Source organism: Oxyura jamaicensis, chromosome 8, assembly GCF_011077185.1.
Source record: "Oxyura jamaicensis isolate SHBP4307 breed ruddy duck chromosome 8, BPBGC_Ojam_1.0, whole genome shotgun sequence".
Taxonomy (NCBI): domain Eukaryota; kingdom Metazoa; phylum Chordata; class Aves; order Anseriformes; family Anatidae; genus Oxyura; species Oxyura jamaicensis.
The window spans coordinates 28,925,514-28,948,793 of NC_048900.1; the positions used below are offsets into that span (position 1 = coordinate 28,925,514).

Sequence of the window (23,280 nt, forward strand, 5' to 3'; positions counted from 1 at the left end):
CATTAATTTTTTACCGAAAGGATCTTCCTAGTTTGTCAAACACATCAAGTGAGCATTTTAGAGAGTGCAGACCACAGCAGTATGAAAAACAAAACTTTATATTGAGAGGGAATGCTGGATTAGCATGAACTAGGGGTCCGGTTCTGTTAATAAACACTTCAGTACATTCGCTGCTGTACAAATCCCATTAGAGCCAGCAATACCGCATGTCCAGGTGAAAACAGTCAGGGACACGTGCAGTACCAGGAGCTATACGGGTCTCTTGCACTGTCTGCTGTAGCACCCAGAGGCCTGCAGCAGGTCTCTGAGATGGGGAACGGCACAGAGCAGCTGAGCACCTTTCTCCCAACGCATGGCATTGCCTTGTTGTGCCAGCAGCCAGCTCCCAGCAGCCCAGCTCCCTACACCTCTATACCCCACCACTAGGACCAAGCCTCTCCAGTGTCTAAAACCAAACTCTCGCTCTCTAAAACGTTTTGCACATTTCTATGTTAAACATCTGCTTAGGTGGCTCTGAGACGGTGTGTTTTGGTGTTGTTCGTGTGCAATCTAGTGCCGCTTCCTCAACGCATGTGTCCCTTCCCTTCACAGCCTACTCGACACCCAGCACCTCCCCCGCAAACCGATTCGTCAGTGTTGGACCACGGGATCCAAGCTTTGTAAATATCCCTCAACAGACTCAGGTGGGCCGCTTTCGACTTCTCTGTATGCCTGCAGCCTCTTCTTCTTCAGTGTACTCTAACGTGTCCCTCCGGAGCCAGCTGCATTGCCGCTGTCACTTCACCCACATGGTCTCAGTAACTACAGTGAAATGTCACTTGCAGTTTGTTTGTCTGTTGTGTTTTTTTGGGCTTATGTAGTAATAACGCTGCTTTCGTAACTGGAAAGATCTCTCTTGCTTTCTAAGATATTGCTTCTAGTGCACATTTTGTTCCCCTGGGACTGAGTTTTCAGGCTTTGACTCCAAGCTGTACCCTAGGTAGCTGCATTTATTTGCAAATGCAAAAGGAGCTGAGAGAAACCCATCAGGTAACAGTGCACCTTAGTCCCCCGCCGAATCCAACGGGAGATTTTGCCAAGGACTTCCACATAAAAAAAAAAAAAAAAATAGACTTGAATTCCTGGTTGGCTGTTTGCATGGTGGGTTTTGAGCGAGCAGGCGATTTTGTAATTGCAAGCACATCTGTTTCCCTACACAAAGAGAAAAAAGTCCAGTTGAGGCAGGCCTATAAAGCTGGGTTAACTGAATTCATAGACCTGCTATGGTCAAATCAGAAGCTCAAGTAAACATTTGTGTTTCTTTAGGAGAAGGACAAGGTTTAAATGTGCTTTTTCCAAGCAGTATCAAATTCCCAGGGTCGATTAAGAAAATAGTTGTTGGCAGTTTTGTTAGCAGCTAATTTGAGCCAGATGTTGAAAAAATTAAGTCTATGCTTAATATCACGTTATCATGGGGGAGAAGGTATAAAAAAGTGAGTAGAAGTAGTGTTTTAGGACAACTTTAGTTTGTAGTTTTAAGTGATTGCTTAACTATGTTACAATTCTTTCAAAGGCTAACATCAAGAAATATTTGTCATTTTGTTCTTAGCTGGCTGGGATGACTAAAAAGTAGTAATTTAAGTAACTAGCAAACTGCGGAGTACCACTTTTAGCTCTTATAAGTTCTTTCAAATCAGTTATATGCATCTGCATGATTAGTGGGCAAATTTCTGGCTGTCACTTGCCACAGTCCAGTGTATCCATAAAGACAGACTCTTCCTTGTGACAGCTCCAGCACCTATGCTGTCAATGAAACACACACGTCACTCATTACCAAAGATTTTCAGTTTACAGGGCTGCAGCCAGATGCCTGTGAACACAATGTGTTTTCTTGCTATCTGTTCTTTGTGTACAATTTGTTAGGGGCTTTAGTTTATGGCTCTGTCGACAGCACAGGTTAAACTGCATTAGATATCAAACCTTCTCTGCATTAAATAGGGTCACAGAAAGTACACCAGCAGTGCAGAGCAGGGTTTTAACTCGTCAGGTTCTGATTTTTCTTTGCACATTAACAAAACGCAAGCTGCACCCCCACTTTTCAGGCCTCTTCCTTTATTTGGTTCATTTACATGGCAAGTTTTAATGTGCCTTCACATTTAAATCATATTTCTCTGGTCATTGTGGAAACAACTGAAATGCACACAAATGCACTGAAAGCAGGAAACGGGAACATTAAGGTATACTGGTAAAGTCCTTAAGCATTTGGTCTTTTTCTTCATAGCTCAGGAAACTTGAAACCCTTTGGAGAATGCTACATTACCTCTTCCAAAAGACTTGAAAAACAACTAGTTGGTAAATTGATTATGTAGTAAGACACAACAGTATTGAGTCTCCAAAATATTTTAAACTTATTTGCATCCTGCAACCTAGGTTTCCCAGATAAGTTTGTTGACTGTAAACTTTTATCCTCCTTATTTATGACTTAAATCATTTTAAAGTGCTCTAGCCTTACTTTAAGTGCTTCTATGTAATGTAGTGTAGTGAATAACAATGCTGTACAGTGAAAAACAATACTCGAGCATGGCTTTCAATTAAAGTCAAACATGCTGCAGTGGGTAAGGAGACTGACTTCCAGTCTCTGACTCCAGCTGCATCTCTCTGCTTCTATACATCATTACACCACCACAACCCACTTGATACTAAATATATAATTTATCAGTAAAGCTCACTACTTATTCATGAAACAACTCTGAAGTTGACCATGTTTTAAATCATAGGAGTGAGGTAAAAATACGAACTGCAATGATTTGGGATTTACTTAGCATTCCTCTAAACAAAGACGTGCTTTTGTAATTTTTTTTTGCAGGACATTAGTGTATAAATTAGGAGGATCACTTAGGATATTTTCAAAATGAAAATATAAAAACAAATAGGAATGTGTTATTAAAAGCAGCTGGGATGGCTGCTTTCCATCAGGATTTTTATAGCATATTCAAGACTCAGGCTAAGATATGGGTCCTGAGGACCACTAACAGTCAGGACACACGGCTCTCTTAGACATGGGGAAGCCTTCTGAAAATCGAGCTGGTAGCTAAAATATAAGGGTTAAACAACTCCTTACTGCTGCAACAACATAAAAATAACATTAAAATGAAGACCATATCTGAATGTCTTTTTTTTATGATCAGCGATTTGGTTGCTCTGATTTTCTCTTTCAGTCGGTGGGTCATTTGACTACAGGCACCAGTTACACGTTGTGGTTATTAGACTTAAAATGCTGCAAAGGCGCGTCTGTGCACAGGGATGTGACAGTGGCGTTGTGCAGAAGTCACATTTCCCATACATGGGCATTCGCGGGCTTTCACAGAACATTGGAATAAAATCGCAGACGAATGTACAACAGCATGGCTGGGTTTGAGCAAGGATCGTTCTGTCCCGTGCTGTTTTTAAACAACCAAAACCAGTACATGCCTTTCTTAATGGGCATTATAAAAATTAGCAGTAGACATTTCCATTAGCAGCGTGTTCTAATTTATGTCAGATTGCTTCAAACATAATCCCTTAAAGGAATTTTTTACCATTTTTATAATATTTTACTTAGAGAAAGGCTGTATCAACAAATGTTGTAGCCAGACTACATCTCCGTGACACAGGAGACCAGGAAATAAAGTGATTTAAGTCAGTAGTTCTGATTCAGTAATGAAAGCCCCAAAAGGGCTGTTGGGTTTGCCTGTTCTTAGCCACTTCAAAACTTTTCAGTTGGTTTGCTTTTTCAGATGCTGCTTTTGCTCACCCGCTCCGTCACTCCGCCGCTCCGGTGGCTCACCACATAATTGTCCTATCTGGGGGGTTATTTGAATCTAAATTTCTGTTTGAGCTATTAGAAGAAACACTTGACTTGGCATCCTCCGTGTATGTTGACATAAAGGCACAGGTGTTGTAACCTTTGCTTGATAAATCATTTACTTTTGCTACTTGACTTGCAAGCAATATGGGGGCATCAGCTTTTTAACTGCCTTTTCCATATGCAAATCAGAAATACAGTATGCCTGGGGTACACAGGCTTTAGTTTCAAAAGCAAGCTGGTCTAGATGCCTCATGACTAAGTAATAGATCCGCCTCTCATATTGCCAGGGACTTGTAATAAGGAGAGCAGTAGAGGAATGGGAAAGTACCATCACATTAATTAGGGACTAACCTATCACTATCAACAACACTAATAGAGAATAAAGGGGTCTGAGTTTGTTGTTTTTCTTTTCTCCCTAACCAAGCGATAAAAGCAATTGTGTAACACAGGTTATGTGCTCGCAGCTTGCACGGCAAGTGACACTAAACCAGAAACCTGCTCTTCGTAACCGGTTTGCGTTGTCACTCGCTGCTCTAAACAGCCCTGGTCAGTCTCTAATGCCCTCACTTTGCTCTGTACTATGAAATTCCTTTACGGATTATAAGTACTCTGTGTGCTGCAGCTCCACTTCCACTAAACGTCGTTTACTAGACTGAGTCCTGTTTGCCACCTACTCTACATCTTCCTGGAAATTGTACTTTGGATGCTAAAAACAGCTCCCGAGCAACACATGCCTACTGCATCCAATCCCTCCTACCTGACGGGAGCTCTGTGCCCTGCAGGGTAAGGTTACTGGGATGCACAGAACAAAAACTGCCTCCCACTGCAGCCACCTGGGCAGAGGATCAACTGCTTTACCACCTGTAAGAAACTGAATGCTTTTCTTCTCTGCTTAAGAAAGAAAATGCATCGTATACCCTCTTGATCAGCTGCTTCAGGAAAAATCCCTCTCTAACATAAACAGACTTTATATCAGATCCATCCCAGTTGGTTTCTAAAACTTAGTTAAGCACAAAAAAAAAATATATAAAAAAATATTCCCATGCATTTCTCTAGGAAAGGATAAAAATATTTGCTAGAAGAACAGAAGTAGCAGCTCTTCCTAATTCTGCCTTTGCAGGATCTCAGAGCTGGAGCCAAGGAAGCCAAGGTCTTGCCTGTTCAGACTTCCCCCGATGGGGCCCGACAGCCAGCCAGCCACAGTAGCACTCTAGACAGAACTAATCCTTTCTAATGGAAACAATTAAAACAAAAAGCCCGTAACTTTACCTAGCAATCCAAAATAAAGTATAAGAAAAAAAGAAAAACAAACAAACAAAAAAAACTTTGATATTTGGGAAAAATACCAGTCTGAACAACAGCAAGCTCAGAAGAACAGCCCCATTTTTGCCTTATAGCCTTAAAATGAGCAGGTGCTGAAACACTTCTCCGACAAGTAATGCTGCTCTATTAAGTTAGGGGGGAAATCACTGAAGTTCAGCAAAAGGGACATGATGGTGATAGTGTAAGGAAATTGCTAACTTCTCTAGATCTGCTCCTGTTCTCTGCATTTCCTGAATTAGACACTGGTATCTTTGTAGCTTCTTTTTTCAAGCTTTTATTTATCTCTAAAAAAGCCACCTCATGCCTCAGGTGCATATACAAATCTAATTGTGCAATTACTTTCTCTTCTGGGGACAAGGGAAAGACTGTTTTACTTCCCCATAATCCTTTTAGAAAACAAACTGCAACCTGCAATTTTTCACTGGCAGCACTTTAAAACAAAGGGCACGCAGAAAAAAAAAAAAAAAAAAAAGAGCTTTATGCTGTGTCCTGTAGGTTAGCAGATGTGAGCTCTGTCAGGCAAGGGAGGGAGGCAAATTCCAGAGTAGATGGTCCTTCTGCGATAACAGCCAGCCCGCGCTGCCTAGACACTTAATTCGGAGGAATGCGGTGCAGGTGATGCCCCTCGCTGCGGCTGGAGGGGGAGGCAGGGAGGCAGCCTCGCAGGTAGCAAGGGCCGAAACGGTGTAGGATTCATAGATCAAAGTCAGCACCTCGAGTGGGAAGCTAATGCAGCTCCTCCAGAGCTACCGCTCCTGCGGCTGAAACCGCACGGCTGTTCTGTGCCCAGGTTCCATTGCCACCCTATGGAAGAAAGAAACCAGTGCACACATTTTTTCTTTTGACAAATAAAACATGTGCTTTGCTTCGCGGGGATTTTCCTTTTTTTTTTTGCTTCTCGCTGAACCTCTGCCACGGCGCCCTGCCCTTTGCACTGTCAGAAAGGGATGCCGAGCTGCCAGCCTCGTGCACAGCTCATGTCGATGGGCTTTATTAATGAGTACCACAAGCTGCCTGTCCTTTTCTGCCTCTGCACCCTTCCCTCTGTCTCCCCTTTCCCAGAGCCCAGGAACTGCGCTGGGCAGACACGTAGCACCTGCTGGCCCGCGGGGAGGAAGGGCAAGGTCAGGATTTCGTGGCATCGCTGCAGTGTGCTAACAGCTGAGCCACCGCTTCGCTGCACCAGGCAGTTCGTGTCCAGAAGTGTAAGGGGTGTGTGCGGTTCGTACATGGCAGCGGACGTGCAGAGAACATGAGAGGCTGCAGGAACAAGATCAGGCCTTTTATTTTGGGGGTTCTGAGCAGGACTATTTATAAGCCAGGCCAGCACTACTTGTTGCTCAGGTGACTGTTCCTCCCCTGGATAGGAACACTTATCCCGAGGGCTGAAAGCACCACTTGTGTTCGAGCATGAATGAAGATGAAGAACACTAATTTAGAAGCATTTGTTTTAATCAGCTCAGTCCCCTGAGGACTACATATTCCATAAGGTAACCTCACTAGGCAAGCACGTGTGGCTTTGGAGGAAACTTAAACTGCAAAGCACTTCTAAGCAGGGCCTCGACTACCCCAGGGCCCTACCGTGACCACTGGAAGTTACAGTGCCTGATCAGAAACTGTCCTGCTGCAGAACCAGTGGCACCGAGCTACTGATACGTGACCTGAATGCTGGTGCTGTCTTTCACTTTCCACCCTCCAAGTAGTTGTAGAGGCCTGACCCTGAGGGTGGTCTGGAGATGGCTTTAAAAATGTGATGTAGGTCTACAGAGCACGAGCACAGCAAAAGCAGTGTCAGTCTCGGTCAAGCCCCAACAGGTTTCAGACCCTGGGAAGCTGAAAGAAGATTTCAAATTCTGCCTTTGCTTTGAGTTTAGCCATATTAAACTCACTCTTCTCTTTTGTGGAAATTAGTCAAGGCAATGTGGGCTGAATCCTTTGCTGAGTTAAAACTGAGATGGTTCCACCATGATGGGAGCAAAGAGCCTGCATGCAGCCATGGTGCTCTTGATGTGCTCCTGATCACATAACAGCTCTGTAGCCACAAGCCCCCAGTGCTGCACGAGTGTGAACGTGCTGCTCTGATCACAGCTGCTAATGACAGTCCAGTGTGCGCTCCATGGAGAGGAGATACAAAGGTGACCAGAAATCAGGGTCACTTCCCAATTCCCATTCCCTTCAGTGTCTGTTCAGCTCAGTGCACAAAGCCCATTTAATTGAGCTCTCGCGCAGAGGGGCAGTATGAAATTTCACTCTCAAATCAGTTCTTAAAAAGCAGCAGAGAACAGTATGCCTCAGGAAGAAAGCACATGTTGCACTATAAAGGTAAAGGTTCATAGAAGACTTAGTACCATCATGTGGCCTTATCTTCAGAGTGGAATGGAGCCCAATCAGTTCAGAAATGCCTAGGTTACTCCTCGGCAGGGGTGATCCTTTTTCCTCTGCTTTTTCTTCCTCCTCCTTGCAGGCTCCAGTGAGCGGTTCAGACTTTTTATTTTTTGGAAACTAACACTAAGCATCCTATTTCCAATAGATATAGCATGCAATTATTTACAATGGACATAGACGAATTTCCCAAACTAAGCTATTAAACTTACTGTATTTTTCCCCTCTTTACAATAAACAGGAAGCCTGTGCGTAAGGCACCCTTTCTGTGGGTTTTATGGCCATTACTTATGCTCCACAGTAGGGGAGAAGAGAGAGAAGAAGTAAGTGTGGGCCTGGTGGGAAGAGTTGGCAAATGCAGAAATATGATGAATGAGCTGGAGAGATTTAATTTCTTACTAAATTCTCTACAAGCTGTGTAACCTTTCTTTTGCTAAACAATTACTCTAAAAGGCAATGATTTTCTGCATTTTCATTGAAAAGTCTTCATAATAACAATGGCCTATGTTCTCCTTCTTGAAGAACTTCTGCCAAAAAAACAGTTTTCTTTTTTCCATTCAGCAGGAAACTGTCTTATTTTTTCAGTCTCCTATTCCCCACTAACAAGTATTTACAAGGCCTACCACTTACTGCATGGGGTGGGAAGAAGCTTCCCCTCTGGCCAAATCATTTTGGCCTGTCTCCTCCATAGGGACTCTTGCATCTTGCTCGGAAGAGGAGTGCAGCCACTGTCAGAGACACAATACCTGGCCCCAGTGACCATTTAGCATGACAAAAAGTGACAGTTCCTCTGTTCACAGGTACAGAGTGTGGGGCTGGGGACTCCCAGATTTGTTTGTCAGTGGCCAAGTGGCAGCGCTCGCTGCTGTAGCAAAGGTCGCGCTCCAAGAAAGGAGCAGGTTTTGACCTTTGTGTGGTGGGGGAGACACACATCAGTTCTTTCAAATCCAGGATGCTCAAACCGTGGCCAGGTTGTACACCTTGTGGCTGCATGCCATCAGCCACACTGCCCAGCTCGGTAACTCGGATGTGGTGCTGATCCTCGCTGAACCACACGCTCCTGTGACCACGCACTTTCCTCCTGCAGAGTTACACATTTCCTCAGATACCCACATGAGTATGTACACAAGCATAAAGCCAGATTATAGTTACGTAGCTCTTACTGCTTTTACTTGACTTAGCTGATTTCCTGCCACCCCATGCCCGCCCCCAGCCTCCATTGCAGATAATGCTGTATTGGATTAGTCTGCCTCAGTGCTGCATCAGGTCCCGGATCGATTTATTGACTCTGTCAGAGTGGCTAGTACAGTAATTGTTACAAGAGCAGAATGGAAAGCAAGAATGTGTCCACATAAAATATAAAAATGACGTTTTGTTCTTTCTTTCCTCTTTTGCCCTATAGATCTTTATGTGTTTACACAGCGGAGGGCACTTTACTTAAGTTAATCAGTTCCTTCTACATTATTAATTGCGACAGTTAGGGTGCTACATGGCGGCAAACGTATTATTGAAAACATTGATCTCACACTCACAGTGTGGACTTGAGTAGGTTTTGTATTCCTTCCCTTCTTTTGCAGCTGCTTTAGGGTACTATCACATCATATTTCTTTGACTGACAATACACCATCAATACAATTGATCTCAGGGAGGGGTGGAGAGGTGCTCGTGAGAAAGAAAGAAAGAAGCGTGCGGACCTTTAGGGCTTGCAGGCTTGGAGAAGGGCTGATGGAAGTTGGTAATCACAGTAATTACATGTCCGGCCTGATTTCTCTATTTTGTAAAGAGTATTAATTTAAGAGCTGAAGTTTCATGAGTGTTGAAGATTTGCAGAGATGGCATGATGAGACCTTTTAAAATCCATGTAGAATGTATACCCTTAGAAAAAGACATACTGACTTTTTACAAGGGTTTTAGAAGTGCCTTTGAAAGACATTTCATGAAAGTTCAGCTTTTGCAGCTGATACCTATATGAGCTCTATAAATTCCACACAGCCTGACAAACTCCAGTAGGTGTCACATGTGACCTGGATGGAAAAGGTCAGCAGCTGAATTTATGGCTTTTGCATTTACTGGAACATTAAGATTTTTGCCAACTGCCATATATACTTTTTAACAATTCTGCAGTCAAAGGATTAGGACCACAATGTACAGTGAAGGTCAAAAATTAAAGGCCATGGTCCCTACAAGCTTCCAATGGGTAGGCATTAAGTTTCTTCTGCTCTAAGAACCATCTTTGCTTAATGGTCTGTAACGGAGAGGTCAAGGAATAAACAAGCTTCAGAAGCGAACACCTTACAAAGTAGACTATCTTGCTCTGAAATTAATAAGAAGTTCAATAAGAAGAGACCAAACAATGAGAAGCAATTTCTTAATGGAGAAGGACTCTCCAGTTTGCAGTAGACCTCATATTTGTAAGACAACAAGCATCACTTCTCCTAGTGCTGGACCATCCTAAAGAAATGTGAATAGCATGCAGAGAAAGATCTGGACTTCAAAAGGAGTAGAGCAAAATGATATGGCAAAGCTACTGTAATTTTATTAAAACTTGTTTATATTTTAAATTTAACAAAGATGTCTGTTCTTAGTGAGGATTACTAACAGTGTGCCAAGATTTAGCTTTCAGGTTTTACCTGGTTTTAGTGTGACCAGTTCAGAACAGCTAAGCATATTGGTCTTTTAGGTAGTTGTTTTTATAACATATTCTACTTGAAAAGAGGTAGAACGGTAAAAGTTTAATCCAATAAAAAAGATCTTTTAAAAAAAAAACTCATTAAGAAATCAAGAGGCTAAACCTGAACATATCTTGTTGGCTTAACTATGTAGCCTTTAGTTACTTTGATTATTAATATATAGTTTTGAAAACAGTATTGACACTGTAATCATGATTTTTTTAGGCACCTTCACTCTCTTGAACTAACTCTTACATCATCTATACAAATACTAGTTATTACAAATGAAGAGATGCAGATATATATATTTCAGAAGTCAATCAAATGTAATTTTAGTTATGAGATAAAACTAACAAAAATCGCTATCAATAAAATGCAGACTGAACTCAAAAATTTCTGCATTGGTTGGAGCAGCTTTAAACAACTTTAGATACCCTTTTGTGCATTTGCTATAACTCCATCTTTTTAAGTGTGGCAACCAAGAAGGTATCTTCTTAAAAAAAAATATACCAAATTTGCATGTGGGATTTGTTCTCTGTTCATCCTTGCATGTGCTAAGCAATGAGTTTTGAGATTTTTCAAGAACATTTTTATACATAACATTTATTGTTTGGCTCTCTTTCCTTTTTTTTTTTTTTTAAAAAAAAAGTACTTTCTTGTAGTCTTTTGGGTTAAAGATCACATCTGTAAATCTATAGTATTGGACCCAACTGTACATTCATTGAAGTTGATGAGAGCAGGAGATGGAAGATTTGCTATTGGCAAGAGTTTGTTTTAGAAATACAATAATCTTTTTGTTTGATTGTATTTACATTTTGTTTATAGCTATGCACAAGAGATTAAATCTAGTCTTTTTCAAGTAAATGAGATAAGGGTTAAAATTCACCATCACTTTATGGGGGAAGGCTTGCACTGCGGTAATCGTGTATCTCTAAAATTTTCATTTGGTGGCTGCAGGTAGTATCTCTCAGTGATTCCAAAGCAATATTCCTTGATGTAGAGATGGGTTTAGTTTGGGTATTTCCCCAGCTTACAGGTCTCATCAGCTCTATCTGAAAGTACACGACAGGTTACGTTTTGTCTGGTTCGTTCCCAGTAAGAGGGGAGGCTCCACAGGCACTCGATAAACTCTCTGTGCTGGTAACAGCAGTGACGAGGACAGAATCCGTCCCAGGAACTGTAGCTGCTTTATCAATTCGGTTGATGTTGTGTGAGTCAAAACAGAGCCCGGGTCCTCCTGCAGTGGCTGGAGGCTTTTCAGGAATATGAGGAGTAAAAGTAGTAACGTTTAAAAAAATATATGGGGGTAGAGCTGCAGTTCTCAGCTCAGTGGAGCAGCTTACTGAGTACAAAGAGCCACTTCTACCTAGTTTATTTTCAGAGAAAAACCCCACATTCAGTGACTCATAAAAGCGAAGAGGCACCTTTTGATTTTAAGTTCAAGGTTTACATTAGCAATTTTGTCTGTTTTCTCTGTTAGTATTAATTAAATTGAGATAGTTTAATTAGTATTACTAAATTTGATCATTAGTAGCAATCCATTCTGCCCGCCATACTGCACAAATATGATGAAGCAGAAATAACTAAATTGTTTAATTTCATCTCACTTAATGACTTTACACTCCACCAGGACTCTCACTGGCATCTCGCAATATGTGTGAAAATCACTCCCCGCTAGGCCGGGACCCAACTCCCTTTCGCCAGCCACGTCTCATATGTGTCCCCCCCCTCGGTCGGAGGCAGATAACAGAGTTATCCGCGTCCTTCCCGAGCCCCGGTCACCCAGATCCTGTGTCGTCCCCACCCCGCCGGCTCGCACGGAGCTGGACGGGGCTGCTGGGCCACCACGTCCTGTCCCTGGCCACCGGGTCACCGCCGTGTAACGTGAGAAGCCCCGGCACCGCTGCCGCTGCGCACCCGGGCCCGAGGATCGTGCACGGCCTTGAACTTTCCTCAGAGCAGTTTGTTCAGTTCAGCGAGGTACAAAGCATCAGGAGAAATGCAGACATCAAAAGTTCTCGCATTCAGGAGGCTTTTTTGTTGTTGTTGTTTGGCTCAATGCCCTCTCGGTGCACTGCTGAATTGATTCGTTATTCCTCCAGCTCAGTATCTAATTTTAAGGTCAATGTGGCAAAAACTCCAGACTTTCCTCTGTGCCCCTATTCCTGGCCATGTTAATCTGGGGGTGGTTTGGGTCTCCTTGCCCAGCACACCTAGGACTTGTGAAATTCCTGGTCCCTTTTCCCTTCCGGAGGTCTATCCAACTCAGCCTTTCCCTGCCCACCTCAGACAACGCCCTGTTGCCTCGACCCCCTTGTCCCCTGCTCCCAGGCTGTCCGTCTGTCAGTCCTCACAGCCCCGTCCCTCCTGCCCCGCTGCCCCATGCCCGGGCGTCCCCCCCATTCCTGCCCTGCCTTTATCGGCTCACTCGTGCTGCCTTTGCCTTCCCGGCAGCGCGGCGTGACTGCTCATTTGTCTGCTTCACCCACAGACATTCGGTGCCGGGCAGAGACCAGGCACCGAAGGCTTTTGGGAGGATTTCGGAGCCTGGTGCGGAGCACTCTCTCTCTCCCTTCAGTTCAGATTATTAATTCCCCTCCCCGCACTTTCCTGCTGCTCTAATAGGACTCGCAGGGCAAGCCAGAAAAACAGCTCAAAACTCCCCTTTGTGCCCCAAAACTATCCCAAGAGTGGAGCTTTCACTGCAGCTCAGCCCTGTCCCCCGGGCCACTGCATGCAGGCGGCTCCCTGCAGCAGGCAGGGGCTGGGGGCAGCGTGTCTGTGTGTCTGTGTGTCTGTCCGTGTGTCTGTGTGTCTGTCCGTGTGTCTGTGTGTCTGTGTGCCTGTCTGTGTGTCTGTGTGCCTGTCTGTGTGTCTGTGTCCGTGTGTCTGTGTGTGTGCGTGCGCGCGCTCAGGCTGTCTCGCTGCAAATGGAGCTTGGGAGGCCCAGGCCGGGGGTTGATTTTTTTTGGATGACTTTCCCTGATTGTCTAAAGCAATAAAAGTGAAGAAATTTTCGGGGGAAATGGTGGTTGTGGGGAGATTATTTTTGCAGTCCTGATGCAGGCAAAACTCCCGAGGCTTCAGGAGAGTTTCGCTTGCCTGAGGACTGCAGGAACTGGCTTAAATTGAATAAAACTGTAAGTACAGTATGGGGGAACTCGGTAACAAGGAGTTCTGCAAAAGCAACAAAACCAGAGAGCACAATGAAGAATGGAGTGGGTTACGCCGCGGTGAAAGTATGTACTGGTTGTTATAACACCGTGCCGCTAGAATAAATTATGTCCCTTTAAAAAGTAATACTTTAACTGTGGAGCTATATAGAGACAATTAAGACGATATTGTTCTCCTCATTTCCCTGCCCCCCTCCTTCCTCCCTCTCTCTGCAGTAGCTCTGTGGAAACTTTTAATGCTGCAGCTTGAAACTTGGGCCTCTGGGTCTAAAATGCCTGAGAAAGCACTGCGGGCTCTAACTGTAAAACATTCCTTCGGCGGGCCCTGGAAACAGGGCGCGCTGGCGCAGGCGAAGTTCAGAGGGATCACATGTAAATGAGGGCTGGCTATAGACTCCCGAGGAGCGTTTTATTTCGCTTAAACCTGAACTTGAACTTGCGAACGCGCTGCCGGAGCGGGGCCGGGCAGCGGGCGGCCATGAGGGGCCAGGAGCTGCGGGGCTGGGGGCTCCAGGCTTTGTGCCGCGTCCGGAGGCGCCGGGCGAGGAGGGGGCCCCGGCCACCACAGCGTGGGGACGGGGGAACGGTGGGCAAGGGTGTTGGGGAAGGGGATCACAGAGGCTCCCGAGCAGCTCGTTTCTCCTCGACAGAGGGTGGAAAGTGGCAGCACGGCGCGTTTGCCGTCCCAGCCTGTGCCGAGGGCTCTGGTGGGAGCCCCTTGCGTGAAGTTATAAGCGGATCTCAATCCGGATGTGCACTTTATTTCATGGAGGGAAAGAAATCAGTGAGATTTAACTGTTGAACTGTTGGCACTTCTGAGTAAATTTAACCGTGCTTCTAGAGGATAAAATACAGGGCGGTCTCAAAAGTGAGGCAGAAAGAGTGCAGAAATTCAAACCCCTTTGCAGAGTACTTTTAAATCGCAATAGCAAATGCAAACCGCAGGGCAGCTTTTAAGGCCTTTTTTTGCTCCTTCGATAAAACGTGCACTGATATTTCCTCTTCCCCTTGCACAAGACCGGGGAGGTGAGGAGCAGCTCACGGCCCTGCCAGCAGCCCCAGATGAGGCGGGGACGGTGCAGCCACCACCAGGCTCTGCCTGCAGCCAGCACGGCCGCAGGGCACGGGGGCACCTTCTCCCCCAGCTGCTTTTGGCCGGTGGGACATATTTAGGTCATTTCTGGTGACTCCCAAACAATTTTGGCTGTGTCTGTAGCAAAACTTTGAAAGGATGAATGGGTGAAAAAAAAAAAAGATATATTTTTGGCAGTTACTCAGGAAATATCTACAAAGATGTCCTTTCTGGAGCAAGATATTATTTCAGGGTTTGTGTTAGGATCATTTTTATTCTGTGACAGCGTATAAAGAGACCAGGACAGAGCAATGAGGTCTGGCATAGCTAAAATCCCTTCTGTGTGTGTGAGGTTATATAGTTTATCAATGCAGAAACCACCACGGGCTTTGCAAAGTAAACAGCTGGCTTGATTCTGTGTGCTGCACTTTGGAGTCGTCTTAAATGGCTAGCCTGCGATTTTTGGAGTAGGGCAAATATATATATTTTTTCTTTTAAACATGTCAAAAGGGTTTTGCAGCCATTTGTTTTCTTAGTTCCTTTATTTGTTAGGATTTTCCTTTCTGTTTCACTTTGGTTTATTTTGCTTTTGCAAACGTCTTCGCTGCCACCAGCAAGGCTCCAAATAAAATAAAAAAAGTTTCTATCCCAGTCAGAAAACCTTATGGCAGCGACAAATATCACAGAAAGCCATCGTCTCTCTCAAAGATTTCATCTCACCATCCACTTAATCCGCTTGCTGTACCTCAGATCTCAAGTAACTTTCATACTGTGGGCTCACTTTAATGGATAGAATCTATTTTTCATGAAAAAGCAGGAAATAAGCTGTCTTTCGTACAAAGATTTACAAAATGTAATCATTGTTGAAATATTCTCTTTGAACTGCCTTGTCCGCAGGGGTGTCTGGCTCCCAATACCCCCGTTTCTTTAGAACACCCTTACAAGTTCTTCTGGTAGATCAGGTACACTGGTGGTTCTGGTCTTTGATGTCTTGAATGAATGAAAGAAAAGCATAATAAAAGAGAGCTGTTGATCAAGCATAAAATACTCTTTAAGCTGACAGAATGGCAGAGTTAACACATTCTAAGCTGCTTTTAGGTTTTTCCTTTTTTCCTCACATTTTCCTGTGCTTTGTGTACAGTGGGGGTTTTTATTTTTTGAAAAGTCTCTGATCTATGTAGTATGCCGTCCTCTAACAAAAAACCAAAATGGGATTGTTTCTCTCTCTTTCTCCCCTTCTTTTTTTTTCCTCGCTCTTTCACTCAACTATCTTTTTTTTTTTTTTTTTTTTTTAACAGCAAGGGTTACGGTTTAGCATTACTGCAGTGAGCTTTCAGAGTACGACGAAGTTTAGCAGTTATTTTGAAGATTTCAAAGTCAATTTACTAATAAACAAACTTGTTCACTTAACTGTTTAGAAAAGCGGGGGCAAAACTTTAACTCACAAATTGTTTCCAAAGTAAAATGAAGATCCTCTGTCCAAAAGCACAATTGTAAACCGAAAGAGCGACATAAAAATGACCTCATTGTGAGAGAACTTTTCTTTTAGAGTCAGAGAAAAGGGAAAGTTTTCTTCCTGTAGATCTAATTTAGATCTTAAGTTCCCATACATTATTTATACATCATATTCAAAGTGCCAGCCTACTCTGCTTGCTGGATTACATTTCAAACATTTGCCATTGATAAGTCTTCGCTGTATTATATTCAGACTAAATGTGAATATGTCATAGCGCAGTCAATCTTTAATCCGCTGAGCTTCAGGTTCGGGCGGCAGGGGGTCCAGCACTCAGAGCATTGCTTTATACTTGAGAAACATCTGGGGCCAGCTGGGACACTTTACTGGAACATTCAGATGTCTGGAACAACAGCAGGAGTTACTGTATGAGTGTGTTTTCATAGGTTTGGGAGGGTTTGGGGTGACTTAGTTAAAAACACGAGCTATTCCCAACTTGAGGTTTGAACCCAAGCAGAAATCTTGCCTGAAGTGAGCTTGTTGGTCCCAGGAGAGAAGTGGTTTGGACTACTATACATTTTTAATAGTCAGCAGGCAGAAGTCCATATTACAGAATTATTGCACATAATTTAATGCAGTTTGCCACAATTGGCATTCTCGCAAAAGCTATTGGATGCCGAGCTACTGTACACATCGCCTGGAGACTAGTGTCCCTCCCGGGACAGGTTTTATCTTCCTCGAGACAGTATAAATATGCTCGTAGTGGGGCGTGTGACTCTCCTGGGTTTGGATTTTGGACAACCAGAAGATTCACTCACTGTTTTATGTCCCTTTGGGGATGACCAACATGCTACTTACGTCCCTTTTGGTATTCCATTTTGGAAAATATAATTACTAAATAATTAATCCCAGCTCTAAGAAAATAACTTGCATAGGCACAAAGGTGACCTTGTCTTCAATATTCACCTTTCGGTTTACACAGTAGGATCAAATTTCATGCCTGGAGAAACTCTGGAGAAACCAATAGAAAAGTGGGACAAGTGCAGGCCTGGGTGAAGTGGATGCGGTTGCTCTAAGGGCAGGAGCCCTCGCTCCAGTTGCACCAGAAGCCAAATTACCACAAACTTCACTCGCCCTGGCGGCCCTTCTGAAACCATACCAAAGCCCAAGTTCTGGCCTCTTACTTTCAAATGACCTGCCGTAGGGAAGAGCCTTTCCGGCACCTTTCACAAGGCGATGTCTAACGGACCAGCTTGCTACCTAGCTGTTTACATTCTCACTTTATCTTTAAAACCAGAAGGACTCGTTACCCCGATGCGCCATCCCAGGGTTAATGTTTCTGATTGCCTTGAAGTTCTTGCAATGACCGAAATGTCATCCCCAAACAAAACAAATGAACTGATGCGCCGTGATGAATCCTTGCAGGTGCCCGGCGCTCGTGGTTCAGGTTCAGCTCTGCTGCTCAAACAGCCTCTTTGCCGGCAAGCTCTAAAGCTGCAAGGTTGTTGATTTTTTTAATTCAGGCTCTTATCAAAGGTGGATTTCCCCGCCCAGGACGGAGCAGTGATAACTTGCTGCAGCCGTGCCAGGGGCAGCAACGGCCGCGGTGCAGCGGCAGACGTGTTTGAAGTCCCGACAGCTGCCGGCGCTCTGCCGGCACCGCGCACCAACCCGGCCGAACCAGGCTGAATCGTAAAGAAAATGGCCGGCGCGGAGCGGGTCTTAGCCCTAAGTGGATGAGGTGAAGAAAAATCTCCTGTGTGTGGAGTTTGTCAGAGTTTCAAATGTGTGAATGTCCTTAAATAACCCACATCGCCCGGAGAAATAAGCCAACTGTCACACCCAGTTCTGGATTCCACATTAACAACCTCCTTCCGCAGCGTTAAACTTTGCCCTTGAGGACTTTTGTTTAACTTCTTAATTTGAAAAACAGATAGGGCTGCTTTACAACCTTCACTTTTTGCACGAACTGAAAGGCCTCATTGTTAGCGCAGGGGATGTGCAGGTAGAAGTAAATTTAACAAGTTTTCGTTTGATTGTCTTTCTGTTTGAAAACGCATGAGCCGTGTTCGTGGCTAGGCTGGGGAGCCGGGGATAAAACATGTCGCACAGGAAGGCTGTTTTAAGAAGGTTTTTATAAACAATGGGCCAGTTTCTGCGTTCCTGACGCAGGCAGAAACTGCTACCGAAGTCAATGAGGCACTTTCAGCTTTTCTCCTTTTAAATATCCTGAGTCGCGGAGCGCTTCCTCGCTGTTCTTCCAATACAAAGGACCCGATTGTCAGAAGTTGCTGAAGGATTTTTGTGTGTCTGTGCTATCTTCAGAACAGCATAAGAAACAAATAGACTCCCGCTATCAAAGACACATAATTGCCATTTCAGACTTCCTGTTTAGGATTCAGTCAAGTAGATATTGTTTATGGTTCATAAAACCTTACTACTGTGAGGATTCTCAGATACTGGCAGTACAGAGTTTCAACTTTCATGGTGCTGTAAATTAGAAAAGAAAAAAAAAAAAAAAAGTGTGATAATACTCCTCCGAGAACAGTAAAATAGAGCTCTGCAATGGTTAAATGGAATTTTATAAGCACATTCGGTGTGGAACTGTTTTGCATTACATGAGTTGAATACCTTAGAGATGACACACATCTGCAGGCACTTTATTAAATCCTTAGTCAGCACTTTTCGACCTGATGAGATTACTTCTTCATTTGACTGGAGAAAGGGAAGCGAAGATCTCGTGCCGGACTGCAGAATTCTTTCTGATGTTTCACCTTGAGCGCCGGGGAAGGACAGCAGGATGCTCCGCAGGACAATACAGACCTGTGGTGGCACTGACAGCGGTGCGGCAGTAATTGCACTGAGTAGGACCTTTAGCTGCAGTGGATTCATTTAGCTCTAAACTTGCTGGTCGAATAGTACTGCAAAGTAAATGAAGAGGAAATAAAATACTGGCTCTTTTATGAAAACGCAAGGAGATCATATCGTCCTGACTGTATTGTGATAGTGCACATGATTTAAATGGAGATTTTAAATTAAGAAAGGCAATACGCTGTTCTCCGGCTGGGTGTAGTCGGATAGATTACAGGACGTGAAGGGATAAAACGCATGAGGGGGTTTGACGGGAGAGCCCTGCTCGCACCATGTTGTGCAGCACCCTAAGAGAAAGCAAAAAATAAGTCAGCAGTCCCAAGGTACGGACCTGGGCTTCTCCCCCCCTGCCCCGAGCCCCCTAACCGTGCAAAACACAGATCACAACTATCAGAGCTGCCGACACTTAATATGCTTCCCGGACGTGTTCATTCGAGGCACTGAGGTCTCCTCTCCCCTTGCAGGAAAGTTTCACAGGTGCTTCAGAAGGACAATGGAGCTCTTCAGACATAATCCGGGAAGACTTAGACATGTATAGGAGGCTTGAGGGGGATATGAGATCTTAATATTAGAATGATTAGTAGAAAAGGAGGATCATTCTGTGTGTGCATTTCAGCTGTAAGACGCTCTAAATTAAAATGGTATCCTGAGAGCAGTGCTGGTGGGATCTGATGAGTAAATGCACTCTCTGTCTTGCTGTTCTGCTGCCTCAGCCCATAAAACATTTCATCAAAGCCGGGCTGCAGGAACAGCCAGCGCGCGGTGCAGCTGTTTGCGAGGTACTTGGAGTTTGGCTCCTTTAAAAGCAGCTTTTCAGTAAAGTCAGTCCGGAGCCCCTGCACGGGAGTTTAAAAAATATCCCTGCAGTTCGGTTTGATCCCGTAAGGGTTAATTAAGTTTTGCATCGGTATTAAGGCTGAGCAGTGTCTGCAGGAGTCATATTGACACCCTGGTGCATGGTAACTCTACTCCTTTATTGACATGTTGCTAGTCAAGAGCACAATAGCACTCTGTGTCTGCAAATCATTGCTAAAATCATCTCAAGAAAAAAAAAGTTTGAAAGCCTAACGCTAGACAAAGGCCCCAGAGCTGCACTGCGCAGCGAAAAACTCCAGAGTCAGCAACTTCTATTGATTAAAAACTAACCTTTAAAGTAACTCTCAGAGTGTGTGGTTAGCATTTAAATTTAAACATGTCATGAGTTGATTTGTGTTACTGAATACCAACTCAGAAGGAGTTACATTCACATCAGATTTTTTTTTCTAATTCCCTTAAGCAGCTAAAGTATTTCATGAAATGTCAATAGGGCAGGGGAGAAAAAAAAGGTGTTTTGGAGGGAGGGGACTCGCGCGGAGCCTCGCCGCTTCTTTTCCCATGCAAATAGTCACCCCAAAAAGAAAAGTGTGGGGAGCGAAACACAATAATTAGACCTTTGTCTAACTTTCCCAAGTGCCAGAGAAAGACAGATTAATTAAATACACAACAGTGTTGGTTTTTGGAGTGGGGGTCTCTCTCGCTGTGTAGGTCATAAATTAGGCAGAATAAATACTTCAATGTGTTTGCAGCGGGCTGCTACGTCAGAGCGGCTGGCGGGCGGTGGGAGGGCGCAGCGCGGCTCTTGCTAATGACAGTCACGTCTGGGGCTGTCTGGTTGCTCGTAGCAACGAGACATGATGTAACACCGGGATGAACTTGAACTTGGGGGACTTGAAAAGGGAACAATAGACCAGAGCAATCAATAAAGCCTATTTCAGTGAAGGATTACAGAGCCGCTCTGGGGTAACCTTGTCTGCGAGGCGCAGGCTGAATAGCAAGACGCGTGAAGGAGCGCCGGGCCGTGGGGGAGCGCGGCCGCGCGGGACGGACGGAGCGGATGGACGGATGGACGGACGGGCGGACGGACGGACACACGGACGGGCCCAGGGCATCCCCGAGGCGGGGGCCGGCAGCGGGAAGGCAGCCCTCGGCCCCCCGGAGCCGGCGGGGAGCAGCCGGCCTCCGCAGCGCAGCAGCTCCCTTCCCGTCCTCCACTATTTTTATTTATTTATTTATTTATTTTTGAGCAATCTGCTGCGAAGTCAGAGGGGCCTTGCGAGGCCAGGGCAGCTCCCGCTGCCGTCACCCGGCTGCCGAGCCATGTGGCCGGGCCGGCGGCGACGGGAGCCAATTGGACATCTGCGATATAGATTTGAAATGATCGGCGCTGAATTTTTAACCCCTTTGCTCCCCGCTGCGGCCTTTCCACGGCTGCAGGCCCGGCCAAAGGCCGCCGGAGATGCTCCCGCCAGGCCCGGGAGGGCCCGCGGCCCCCGCGCCGCTCCCCCGCAAAACCAGGGGGCCGGGACTTGGCAGCGCCTCGCGAATCCTGCAGGAACTCCTCTCTGTTTATGAACTTTACATATGAGAGCTATTTCGCTTAATTACAGCCCGCTTAAGTCTAAATAGAAAATCTGTAGGCAATAGATGGAGCCGATAGGGGAATGGCGTGTTTGTATTCAGGAGGGTGAGCGAAGGAAGAGTTCGTTAATGAGGTGTACTGGAAGCGGGACAACTCCTGCGATCGTGCTATTTATTTTACCGGTTCCTACCTCCATGGCAAGACCACATAATCTTGAAGTCCCACACAAAACTTGCCTCAGAGTTTTCTGTAAATGTTAATAAATCCTCCCTGCGTTGATTGTGCTATCAATCAAGTCAGACGCTGAAAAGGAATAGAGGAAAAAGTTGGTAAAACTTGTCGTCAGTTTATACCTGCACACGCATGCACCTCATACATTACAGGGCCCAGACGAAAAACGCGGGGTGTCAGCAGCAGCTCTCTAATACCTGGGCCTTTCTGCTCGTTTTGTTTTACTTTGGGCGAAATCGCCGCTGCTCGTTGGTGTGCTCCCACCGCGACGTGTCGCTGCCCCTGCGCACGGTCCCCGGGCCTTACACTGCCCTCATTCATCTGGGGTTCGGGTGGGCACGGCCCTTCGGGGTCTCCCCGGCACTGTCCCAGCCTCTCAGCCCCACGTGTTGTCCTGCCGGGGAGTGGGACTGCTTTCTGTGCCCCTGCATCTGCGCCTTTGGGTTAAGGACGGTATTGTTGTGTGCTCCGCAGAGCTGAAATCCCAGGCAATTTCCTCCCTTTGGAAAGAAAAAGAAAAAGAAAAAAAAAAAAAAAAAAGATTTTTTTTTTCCCCAAAGAAAAGCTATTAGTTGAGGTTTGCATTTTGTTTTGAAACACAAGTATGCCCAGAGATACGGGCCATTTTCGCTGATCCACTTTCCCCCAGATTTGCTTTATCCTCGCTTTTCTCTAGCGATCCACTTTCTCCTAAGAAAACAGCCCTGTTGTTGAATTTCTGTGCATCTGTTCCAGTGAGACAGTTGAAGCAGGGCAGTATAAAGCAACAGATGCTTATGCTGGCACATGCCTAAATACCCAAGAAAACCCCGACTGCAGGGTGATAAATGGCACCGAGACGCGAATGTGTATCGCCTTTTCAGGGGATTAGACAAAAGTGAGCTAGAGGGATCTTCAAGCCATAATCTATTAAAAAGATTGATAACTTGTAACATGACATGACCCCCGTGTTCCTCTGTAGCTATGTCCAGCGACTGTCGCTGAAAAAAAAAATATATTGATTTGTACAGTATTTTTAATTAAGCTTTGTAATTAGGTCGATTCGTCACAGCCTCAATTAGCCCCCCTCTTGGCGGCCGAGGCTCGCCGCGGCGCTCGGAGCCCTTCCCGCGGCAGCCAAAGCGAGCGGCCGGGCTGACGAAGTCTCCTCTTCTCTTTTGCAGTCCTGGTACCTGGGATAAAAGTCTCCGCTTCCCACCACCCACCGGACAGACCACCTGACCCCTTCCCACCTCTGTAACACGAAGCAGCAGCAACGCAGCGCAGCGACTTCACATCGGCGGAAGGGGAGGCGAGCAGACACCGACAGCAAACTCGTACATGGAAATGGCAAACGTTATGGTTGAATGGCAAAGGCCGTAACTTTTTCGAGATTTTTTTTTTTTTTTTTAGACAACTTTAGGACTGTTGTAATTTCTCCTATGGTGCTGGAAATGGTTGGGCTTCATAACTTTTGAAGTGTTTCATTGGTAGTGTAAGCGTTAGGTGACACTGAGTAGAACTAGCCTCTGCTGCTGCTTACCAACTCGCTGTTGTAACACACTTTCCATATGGAGCCTAACTGTTTTACAGTATCCTCATCGATTTTTTCCCATACAGGTGTGAGACTTCTTGAGAAATCATGAAACACACTTAAACTATAACTTTTGTAGTAGCTGAATTCTGCAATATATAACTTACCGGACAGACATAGAGCATGTTTTTCTGTAACATATCGGAAAAAAAAAAAAATGCAGGTTTTTTTGTTCTTTTTTTTTTTTTTTTTTTTTTTTTTACAGTCGGCACTTAGATACGTAACATGAACCATAAGAGCATTGTCAACAATTTTTTTCCACTCGATTGCAGAGCAATTTAAAACATCGAACTACTACTATTCACTAAA

At 44.9% G+C, this 23,280-nt stretch overlaps 1 protein-coding gene across 17 annotated transcripts in view; it reads left to right on the forward strand.

Moving 5' to 3' along the window:
• NFIA (nuclear factor I A) overlaps positions 1-23,280 on the forward strand; it is a 348,955-nt gene that overhangs the window by 319,207 nt on the left and 6,468 nt on the right. For 14 of the 17 annotated variants that reach the window (XM_035333984.1, XM_035333977.1, XM_035333988.1 and 11 more), the window contains 2 exons: positions 592-683; positions 22,562-23,280. The exon at positions 22,562-23,280 is cut by the window's right edge and continues 6,468 nt beyond it. In XM_035333984.1, coding sequence (XP_035189875.1) covers positions 592-683; positions 22,562-22,579 — 110 coding nt within the window. In that variant the 3' untranslated portion in view covers positions 22,580-23,280. The remainder of the gene's footprint in view (positions 1-591; positions 684-22,561) is intronic. The other 3 variants (XM_035333978.1, XM_035333989.1, XM_035333994.1) reach the window with 1 other exon arrangement.